General features: G+C 37.8%; 2 protein-coding genes across 2 annotated transcripts; one reads left to right on the forward strand and one right to left on the reverse strand.

The window, feature by feature from the left end:
• The first annotated feature begins 304 nt into the window (after positions 1–304).
• LOC109209833 (lignin-forming anionic peroxidase-like) lies at positions 305–1,818 on the forward strand. The gene is made up of 4 exons (XM_019373179.1): positions 305–602; positions 706–897; positions 1,102–1,267; positions 1,376–1,818. Exons 1-4 carry the CDS (start codon positions 375–377, stop codon positions 1,816–1,818), a joined length of 1,029 nt encoding a protein of 342 aa, XP_019228724.1. The 5' UTR covers positions 305–374.
• A 2,180-nt stretch (positions 1,819–3,998) lies between these two features.
• LOC109209834 lies at positions 3,999–5,142 on the reverse strand. Its single transcript, XM_019373180.1, has 2 exons — positions 4,622–5,142; positions 3,999–4,224 (listed from the first exon to the last, which is right to left on the reverse strand). The coding sequence occupies exons 1-2, from the start codon at positions 5,140–5,142 to the stop codon at positions 3,999–4,001; spliced, it is 747 nt and encodes a 248-aa protein (XP_019228725.1).
• Between the last annotated feature and the right edge of the window lie 6,239 nt (positions 5,143–11,381).

Consider the following 11,381-nt stretch of genomic DNA (forward strand, 5'->3'; position numbering starts at 1 on the left):
GAAGTAATGAAAAAACATTCTTCCTCAAGATCAACTCGAATTGGCTAAATACTTCTTGACAATCAAATACTTCAAGAAGATTCACAAATTCTTTGCTCGAGAGATATGTCATCTTGGCCCTCGATTGGAGAAACAAGAAGGAGCGATCAAGAGAAGTTATTCATTGTGATCAATTCGAAATAATGACTCACTTTCATAGAGATCAAATACATCCCAAGGAGGTTCGCATACACATTGGTGTTTTTTCCCTATAAATATTTCATTGCCACCTTCCCTCTTCTATCACCTTCACAGCTTCCAATCACAAAGCTAATTTATAAGCTTCTATTCTTACTTCTTGACATTATATCACCATATATTGTAATATTTTCAAAATGATCAGTATTTCAAACAACTTTTTTGCAGCCATTGCTGCTATGTTTTCTCTTCTCGTCATCTTCTCCAGCATGCAATGCCATGCACAACTTTCTTCCACATTCTATGATCGCACTTGCCCTAATGCTCTCAACACCATTCGTACAAGTGTTAGACAAGCAGTGTCACGTGAACGTCGCATGGCTGCTTCTCTCATTCGCCTTCATTTCCATGATTGCTTTGTTCAGGTTGGTTAAATACACATTAATTAGTATATTTGTAGCTCTATTTACTTCAAGTTGAAATTATAAACTTGATTACAAATGTACTAACTTGTGGTTTTAACTATAGGGTTGTGATGCTTCTATCTTACTTGATGAAACTCCTACGATTGTTAGTGAGAAGACTGCCTTGCCAAATCTTGGGTCAGTTAGAGGCTATGGTATTATAGAAGATGCAAAACGAGAGCTTGAGAAAACATGTCCAGGAGTTGTATCATGTGCTGACATACTTGCCGTTGCCGCTAGAGATGCATCAACTCTCGTAAGTATTCGTAGTTTGATTTTCATTTTCTTCACATAATAATCAAACTTCTCTATAACATCCATGTTTGTTCTGAAATTTTTTGGGTGTTATAGAGAAAACTTGAGTTTTATAGTGAATGGCTGTTATAGATGGATATTGTTATAAAGAAGTCTGACTGTATATCAAACTAACCAATACATTATGTTAATAAATTACAATTAGGTTGGAGGTCCATCATGGGCGGTGAAACTCGGAAGAAGAGATTCAACAACTGCAAGTCATACACTTGCAGAAACTGATCTTCCTGGTCCATTTGATCCTCTTAATAGGCTTATTTCTAGCTTTGCGAGCAAAGGCCTTAGCACAAGGGATATGGTTGCTTTATCAGGTAAAAACTAATCAAGTTATTATATATTGAACATATATAAAATATTTATCATATACTTGTACAGATAATGAAGAAGAAGTTCTAAAGATTTAAACTTTCTAATTGTAGGAGCACATTCAATAGGCCAAGCACAATGTTTCCTTTTTCGCGATAGGATTTATGGCAATGGAACAGACATTGATGCTGGATTTGCTAGCACAAGAAGACGTCAATGTCCTAAAGAAGACCAAAATGGAAACCTAGCTCCACTTGATTTGGTTACACCTAATCAATTGGATAACAATTATTTCAAGAACTTGAGGCAAAGAAAAGGTCTTCTTCAATCAGATCAAGTCCTTCTTAGTGGTGGATCTACTGATGATATTGTTTCTGAATACAGTAACAGTCCTCGCGCATTTGCCTCTGATTTTGCTGCTGCTATGATTAGAATGGGAGATATTAGTCCCATAATACGTATTTTAGCGGTTGACTGTCATTTTCCAATAACATACATAAATTTGGGCATTGCATTGAAAGTCAAAGGTGAAACATGCTTTAATATTATAATATAATATTATTTCACTAAAACTTTTATATGAAGAACTATTAAAAATTTTAGACAATCAAACACTTATGTAATTTTTATGAAATCAATTAATATGCATTAATTGGCAATTTGATAAAAATAATTCAGCAAACTGGTAAGACAATACATAATGAAGAGTATATAATTCGGAATAGACAGTACTTTGCTAGCTGGAAAATGAAATCTTCTCCAAATGTAGTATTTTAATGCCGTTGATAGTTGACCTTTGTATGATGACCCGATAGGTCATCTCATGTTTTGAAATCTAATTCTGTGATCCGAAGCCTTAAAGAACTGATAAAAATAAGAAATTTTGCCTAAAAACTTCATTTGAGTTGACTTCGATCAATATTTTTAGTAAACAGGCCCGGATTCGTATTTTGATGGTCCCAGATGGTCCGTATAGTGATTTGGGACTCGGGCGTATGCCCGCAATTGAAATCGGAAGTCCCTAGCCGGAGATATCGGACTTTGTCGAAATTTGAAAGTTAAAGGCCTAATGAATTAAAATGTTTGACCAATGTTTGATTTTTTAGATATCGGGTCCGTATTTTGGTTCCGGAATGCGATATAGGTCCAATACCATATTTATGACTTGCCTGTGAAATTTGGTGAGAAACGGAGTTGGATTGACGTGATTCGGACGTCCGATTGTAAAAATAGAAGTTTCAAAGTTTTCTTGAAATTTTCATTTGATTTGGTGTTCAATTCGAAGTCTTAGGTATTATTTTGGCGATTTGATCGCACGAGCAAGTTCGTATGATATTTTTACACTTGTGTGCATGTTTGGTTTGGAGTCCCGATGGCTCGGGTGAGTTTCGGATAGGCTATAGAGTGAAATTTGACTTGGAATATGTTGCTGGTGTTCAGATTCTTGTTGCAGACTTCAGACCTCGCATTTGCAAGGTCAATCATCGCATTTGCGACCACTGTTAGGTTCGCATTTGCAATCTACTCATCACATTTGTGAAAAGTGGCTGGGAAGGCCAAAGTTCGTATTTGCGAACAAAGCTTCGCATTTGCGAAGAGGGACAGGGGGGGCAGTGATCGCAAATGCGATCAACTGGTCACATTTGCGGAGATAATTGGTCGTAATTGCGAACCATTACTCGCATTTGTGAAGGAAGCAGAAGTGTGAAGAGCTTCGCATTTGTGATGGCTTCTTCGCGTTTGCGGGTTCGCATTTGCGTACCCTAGGTCGCAAATGAGACATCTGCACCTGATCAAAATGGGACTTAGACGGGATTTTTGGTTCATTCTTCAAATTTTCAAACTCAAAAACCCTAGAGGCGTTTTTCCAAAGAACTTTTGTTCCCCAAATCATTGGTAAGTGATTCTAAACTAGTTTCTTTCAATCTTCCACCACCTTTCACAAGTTTACAACCTAAAATCTAGAGTATTCATGGTGGAATTGGGGGTTTTTGGGTAGAAACTAGAGACTTGGTAAATTGGGGATTTAGACCTCAAATTGAGGTTAGATTCCAAAACCAATTATATAACCGGGCTCGGGGGTGAATGGGTAATCGGGTTTGGACCAAGCGGGCTCGGGTGTTGACTTTTTCAATAATGACCTTTTTTTTTGGTGAAATAAGAAATTTTATTTAATCACCAGCATAAATCCTTACAAGTATATCCCTCCTATTTTCCACATCCTTTACTAATCATACTATAGCTTTCACTATCTCTTTACATTCAGGACTATTACAATTGAGCTATTCTATTTACAGTAACTATTCTACCCACAATTTCTGCCTTGCTAGTATTGCTCTTCGACCCATGATGTCGTGTCTTCTCTCTGCATTCCTCCTTAATAGCGTTAACTACCATGTGAGGTCTAGGGACTTTTTGATTCCACGGAGCATCATTCCTTACTCCCCATATACGATACACCAGTGCCACCACGATTGCAACAGTGATTCTTCTGCATGCTTTGCCACTGACTCTTCTAGTCATTCTTCTCCATATTCCATTGAATTCCCATTGCTGCAACCCCATTTCAGCTATACCAAAACTTCTTTAATACATGCTTTAGAAAAAGGACATTCAAAATATAAAGTGATCTATTGTTTCCGCTCCCCCCCCCCTCCCCCACACACACACACATATGACACAGCTTGTTTCTTGGCAAATTCCCAACCTAGCCAGTCTCTCCCTTGTTAAGAGTCCTCAATGCATAGCTAACCAACTGATGAAGCTATGCTTTGGGGTGTTATTTGCTCCAAACCCATCTGCTACTCTCCCATTTCTCTCCAGTTCCTTGCCTTCATTTATAGCCACTACTGATTGTGTACTGTCCATTAGCTGATAACCACTCCTGCTGGACATATCCCTCTGCAAAAAGGTCTCGCATGGAGCATATTTTCCTCCAGTACCAACAACATTCTTGGGGAGGCTGATACTCCCACCAAGCGGCACCTTTTAAGTATATATGGTCCACCCATTTTACCCATAAATTGTCTGCTTTTTTAGCTATATTCCATACATACTTTGCAATCGCTGCTTGATTCCATAGATCACAGTCAATGATCCCTAAGCCCCATTATTTTTTAGGTCTGCATACTAGCTCCCAAGCTATCAAAGGTACCTTGTTTGAGTTAGCTTTCCCATCCCACAAGAAGTTCCAGCATATTGTTGTTATACTCTTCAATATCTTCTTAGGCAGAATAAATATGGATGACCAGTAGGAATAAATGTTCATTAACACTGAATTTACTAGTAGTACTCTCCCAGCGTATGACAGGTTCCTTGTTCCTCAGCTTTGTATTCTAGCACACATCTTATCGACTAACATTTCACAATCCACTGCTGAAATTTTCTTTGCTGAAATTGGCATCCCCAGGTATCTGAAAGGTAGTGTCCCTCTTTTATAGCCAGTCAATTCACATAGGTCTTCCACACTTTGCCTATCCATATTAGCACTATATATGTTGGACTTGTTTGCATTGGTATTTAGTCCTGATGCACTTGAGAAACTAGCCAGCCCCCTTAACATCATTATTACTGATTGCACTTCTCCTCGATAGAACAGAAGCACATCATCTGCAAAGCATAGGTGATTCAATTGTAATCCTTTACATTTTGTGTAGAAGGAAAACCCCTGGAGTGTGGTAACATGCTTCATGATCCTTGTGAAATATTCCATACAGATGACAAAGATTAGTGGAGAAATTGGGTCCCCTTGCCTTAGCCCCCTCTTTCCTTCAATGTTTCCATACATCCCCCCATTAATTGCTATAGAGTATCTAGTTGTTGTAATACATTTCATTGTCCATTTGATGAACTTGCTAGGGAAATCCAGAGCATGCATCATTTCCTACACAAAATCCCATTCTACAGTATCATACGCCTCCCTCAGATCAATTTTTATAAGGCATCTTTTAGTAGTAGCTTTCCTGTTGTACAACCTCACCAAATCTTGGCATATAAGCACATTCTGCACAATAGTTCTCCCGGCCACAAAAGCACTTTGATTGGATGAGATTATGTCTCGTAACACTGTCTTCAACCTCATACAAAGCATCTTAGAGATCACTTTGTATAAGGTGTTACAACAAGCAATAGGCCTATAATCCCCCACCTGCTCTGCATGACTATTTTTTGGAACTAGAGTAATTGTTGTGGCATTCAGGCATTTTGGCATTCTTCCTGTCTGAAAGAACTCCAACAACCGTTAAACTACATCTTTGCTTACAGTTCCCCAGCAGTCTTTAAAAAATTGACTACCATATCCGTCAAGCCCAGGGGCTTTATCTCCTGCAATTACCCAAACTGCTGCTTTCACATCCTTTTCCTGAAACCCTTGTTCTAGCCAGTCCCTCTGCTCCTGGTTGATTGTTGGCCATTCTCTAACCAGGTCACTACAGACATGTTGCCTCCATCTTACTCTTTCCCCTAGTAGGTTTTTATAGAATTCTATAAAAGCTTGTGCTATTTCCTCTGGATCTTTTTTTGTTTCCCCCTGTGAATCAATAAACTGAAAATATCATTTTCCGATTCCTTCTCTCCCTTATTGCACTATGAAAGAATTTTGTATTTTGATCACCTTGAGTTAACCATTGTACTCTGCTTTTCTGCCTTAAGAACTGGTTCCTTGCTTCTCCCCATATTCTGCACTCCTTGGCTAGCTTTATTTCTTTCTCAATTAGAGCTTTGTTTCTAGGGTCTCCTTGTAACATTAGTTGGCATTGCTTCAATTCCTCCATTGCTTGATCAGCCTTCCTTTCAACGTCTGAGAATCTTTCCTTGTTCAATTTAAGTAATACCGCCTTTAGTCTGTTCATTTTCCCTACCACTTGAAATAACCTGTCCCCAGTTATCTCCTCGTCCCAGTTTACTTTTTCCTTGAAGTCAGGTGCCATTGTCCACATATTGTTGTATTTAAACTGTTTTCTGCTTTTGTATTTGCCATTTTCCCAGTTTATTATGGCTAGGCAATGATCATATAGCTCCTCATTCATGTAATGCATCTCTGAACTTGGTAGTGTAGTTATCTATTCTGTGTTCACTACCACTTTATCTATTCTGCTATACACTCTTTCCTCCCCTTCTTGTTTTTGTTCCATGTGAAATATTCCCCTGAGGATCTCAATTCCTGCAGTCCACATTCAGCAACACATTCTCTGAAATCTTTGATTTCAGACAATGTTACAGGTCTCCCAATTCTATCCTCTTTATGAAGGACACTGTTAAAATCTCCCATAATTGCCCAAGGTCCAACTACATACCCATTTATTTTCCTCACCTCCTGCCACAATGGTCTTTTGATAGCTGGATCATTGAATCCATATACAAACGTAACATTGTATTTCATTCCAGTCCCCCTATGAAGTACGGCACAGTGAATCATTTGTGCAGACACATACTCTATCTGAACCTGCATGATTGTTGGCTTCCAAACCACCCATATTCTACCCCCGGGATGAGCTCCCAAGTTATTTGTAAGTGACCAACCTCTACATAGATTAAGAGAAGCTTTGTGAGCATTACTTCTCTTAATCTTAGTTTCCAGGAGACCAAACAGACTAACCTTACATTGATGTAGAAACAGATTCACATCCCTCTGTTTCGTTAGCCTATTAAGTCCCAGGTGTTCCAGAACCCTATACTATCCATTAGCTGGGGGGAGTCCCCCACCCTTCCCATGTTTAGGGTCACCTTTATCACTTTGTTTCTTGTGATTTGTAGTAATTTCCCCTTGCTCTATCATCACCATGTTACTGGCCTCCCCCAATGCCCCAAATGAATTCAATAAATTTAGTGTAGAACTAGGACCACCCTTGACTCTTTGTGGACTGCTTATTTTCACACTATTCCCCTTCTGTACATATGCACCAGGAGCCAAACTCTGTTGTCCTGCATTAACATTTTCCCTGCCCCTTTATATTCTGTCCCACTACTTGTAGTTTCCCTTTGTTCTAATTAGCTACCTTACTTTGGTCTGTCTCCTTCCCGTTTTATGTTTGCCTTCTGCTTTTCTGCCTGGATGTATTTCCTGCAATCCTGCTTTTCATGTCCATAATTGTTACATTCCTGGCATAGTGTAGGTTTCCATTCATAGTGCACTCTTTGTTCAATTATATTGCCAACTTCATTCTCAAACATTACACTCTGTGGGTAAAGCTGGTCTAGTTCAACCTCCACAAACACCCTAGCAAACGTCATCCTCTCCTTCCATGTTGTAGCTCTATCAGCCTTCAAAGGATTACCAACTAGCCTTGCTATTTTTGTAAGTGCATTCTTACCCCAGTACTTAATGCCAAGTCCTGGTAGTCTAATACATATCGGCACTTTATTGAAAGTTTCCTTCCTTGTATCTATATCAGGAGACCAAGGCTTTACAATAACTAGCTTTTTATCGAACATCTGGACTCCATCTTCCACAGCCTTCACCCTACTTTCCGTTTGTGTAAATCGTACCAGAAATACACCTCTGTTGACTTGCGCAACTTTGTCAATTCCCATTTCCTCCCAAATTCTGTGAAAATATCCATTCATAACTGCCGGTGGGGGATTAGGCCCCAATACATAGCAAATGACAGCATTGTTCCAATATTCCACTTCATCCTTGATATCCTCCATCGTAATTTTGACATTTTGCTTCTTTGTTTCCTTTGATTTCAAATCAAGACCTTCCATAACAGGACTATTGGTCACAATTTGACTCCATAACTTCATTTTAGGTTCTAGGTATTGTTCTACCCCTAGAATTTCACCACATTCTAACTCATTCTCCTCCATATCAGCCCATGACTGCTTTCCTGACGAATTGTGTTCCTTACCATCCCCTATTAGTGCCTTCTCCGGTGTTTCCTTTGTAGAAATACATGTCGAACTTTCATGCAGATCTAACGGCATAATTCTTTGTAAAACATTGATGTTTCGAGTTTTCTTTGCATCCGCCGAATTCGGAACTCCAATTCGAACGGAGGAAATATGTTGCATGCACTCCTGAATCTGTTGCCTTCCTCCTCCAGTCTTCGATTTCCTCGTCATATCAGCTGTCGCTGAGAGGGAATTTCATTCTAGAGAGAGAAAGAAGTGTTTTTGTTTAATAATGACCAAAATTGAATTCTTTGCAATCGTAGGTAGTTCCTAAGGCTTAATTTGAATCGTTTTGGTTGGTAATTTGCTAGATTCTATTGGTTCGGAGGCTTGTTTGAAAGAAAAAGGCGTGGTTGAGCTTTGAGTTTGGCTGTTGGAGCGAGGTAAGTATCGTGGTTAACCTTGACTTGAGGGATTAAGACTTATTTGTCTATTTGTTACGTGTTTAGATGTTAGGAACAACGTATAGGTGAGGTGACGAGTACCTATGCGTTGTTGTCGGGTTATAGCATGCTGGTGGGTTTTATTCTTGTAATTGTTGCTTTCCTTGATCATATTACTCATTCTTAGACTAGTTAATCGTTAAGTTGATTGTCTTATCATGTTTACGGACTTTGGTAATAATTGAGTATTGATTCAAAGTTGGGGTTGGTATTGTGGAACCCAATGTTAAAGTATGACTTGTTCTTGTTATTTCTATCTCCCTATTGTCATTGTTCATTGCTTTATGGTAAGGGAGAGTGCTAATGCACGAAGGGTAATTCCGTGTCATATTGTAAGTGATAACGCACGAAGAGTGATGCCGTGCCATATTATGAGTGTTAATGCACGAAAGGTGATGTCGTGTCATATTGTGAGTGATAATGCACGAAGGGTGATGTCGTGCCATATTGTGAGTGTTAATGCACGAAGAGTGATGCCGTGCCATGTTATGAGAGATTTAATGCACGAAGGGTGATGCCGTGCCGTTTCTATTGATTCATATGGTGAGGTTGAGAGTAAAAGCACGACGGGTCATACCGTGTATTTTCCTTTACTGTGTTTACTTGTTCTTATTTGTTCAAGGTATATTGGTTGATCAAATTCTTATTACTGTTGTCATTCTTTATCTTGTGATCCCTTCAGCATGTCCCCCTCTCGATATTACTTGTCTAGCTTTTACTTGTCGTTATCTTTGTACTATATACTGTTAAATTGCACAGGTTTATGTGTAGGTGTCTTGTCAAAGCCTCGTCACTACTTCGCCGAGGTTAGGTTCGACACTTACCAGTACATGGGGTCGGTTATACTGATACTGCACTCTGCACTTTCTGTGTAGATTTTGGTACTGACCCGAGCTGATCGTGAGGTTAGCCACTGGATTGATTGACAAGAGACCCAAGGTAGATCTGCTGGCGTCCGCAGACCCTGGAGTCTCTCCCTAGTCTTAGTATTTTAGTGTTTCTTTTCCTTCAGAACAGTGTATTTCCTTTCAGACTCTATTTTGTAGTTAATCGTAGTAGCTCGTGAGTTGCGACTCCAGATCCTAAATATTTCAAATGTTATGGGTTTATGTTATTACGCAAAGCAGCTTTATTTTTTGTTCATCTTAATTATTCTTATTATTCAAACTGATTAAAGTTGGTATTAAGAATCATCTAACGTTGGCTTGCCTAGTAAGTGAAATGTTAGGCGTCATAACGGTCCCGATGATGGGAATTCTGGGTCGTGATACTTTGACACATCAATCTCATAATTTTATTGTTTGACTTTCTCGTTTATTCAGCCTTAAAGTCGAATATAATCTTTAATTAGATATCAAATCATTGGAATGAAAGGTACGACCTCCACGTATGACAATTACCAACTAAAGGGAGCAAGGAACATTCGTAAAAACCTATAACCAGATTCTTTTGTCATAGCAATATTATAAATAAGGGGAGGAAAAAAAAATCTTTGAAACAGAAGCTTATTAGAAGAAAAAAAATCCTATTGGCTAAAACTGGCAAGAGTTGTTGTTGACTATTTGAATATATAATGTGAATTCTTTTGAAGTAAAATACAGTATCACATGTTGTTTTCGTTTTAATCATTTCAAAGTCCAACCTATGTAGCGTGGCGTTCTGTACAAGGTTGTCTATAGGGAAATTTTCGTTTCTATACCATATAGGAAATTATATTACCAAATATGTTCATAGTTTGCATATTACCCTTCATGCTAATAGTATTTTTACAAAATATAGACAATTCATTAAATAAGGAATCATTGTAGCTCTAGGCTTCCTTATTTAGGCGCGCTAAAATTAGGGGATTAAATATTCTTCCAGATCTTCCACAACGCAAATCACACACAGTAATCTTCTTCGTCAGTTGCATTTCAAATTTAGCGTCTCTGCTTTTTCGATACACTGTATTTCAAACTTTTTTCTGATTTCACAAATCAAAAACGACTAAATCTTCTACAATTCTTCTACATCAAAAGCAATTATGTTCAAATTTCAGTAATACAAAGCAAAGGAAAAGAGAGCAGCAATTCCACCATTGACAGCAATTAAAAAGCTTTGAAGCTTCGAAATCAAATTTGGGTTTTCAAAAATCATTATTTGTTTGGATTGGGTGTTGTTGCAAATAATTGGGAATATGGTTTGGAGTTTATATCTCAATTTTGAGGGGTTCTGGTGAAGATTAGACTTGGTTTTGGCTGAATTTCGGATTGAAACTCGAAGAAGAAGAAGAAGAAGAAGACGACATGACATACATTATATTGCAGAAATTGTAGAAAACTATAGATAAATTGTAGAAAAATTATATTCTGTTGTTTATTTATTTTTCTTTTATTCATTTAACTATTGTATGAAAGTTGAACAATATTGTATAAAAGTTATATTTAAGTGGTATTATATTGTAGTTGTATATAACTTAGTAGAAATAATGTACGAAAATTGTAGATAATTTGTGGATAAGTTGTATAATATATAATTAGTTGTATAAAAATTATTTTTACTATGTATAAATCAGATACAAAATATACAAAAGACATATTGTATAAATTTTGTATTAAGTTTGTATGTAAGTTTTATGTTATTGTAGTTGTATTTCACTGGGTGAAAATAATGTGTGAAAGTTGTAGAAAATTGTAGATAAGTTGTATTCCTCATAACGGGAGATGTTGGCATATCAAGTAACTTTTGTTTCCAGACGAACATGCATGAAAATAAAGATAAATTTGTATGAACAGTTCGTAGAAAT

Source organism: Nicotiana attenuata, unplaced genomic scaffold (assembly GCF_001879085.1).
Source record: "Nicotiana attenuata strain UT unplaced genomic scaffold, NIATTr2, whole genome shotgun sequence".
Classification (NCBI taxonomy): Eukaryota; Viridiplantae; Streptophyta; class Magnoliopsida; order Solanales; family Solanaceae; genus Nicotiana; species Nicotiana attenuata.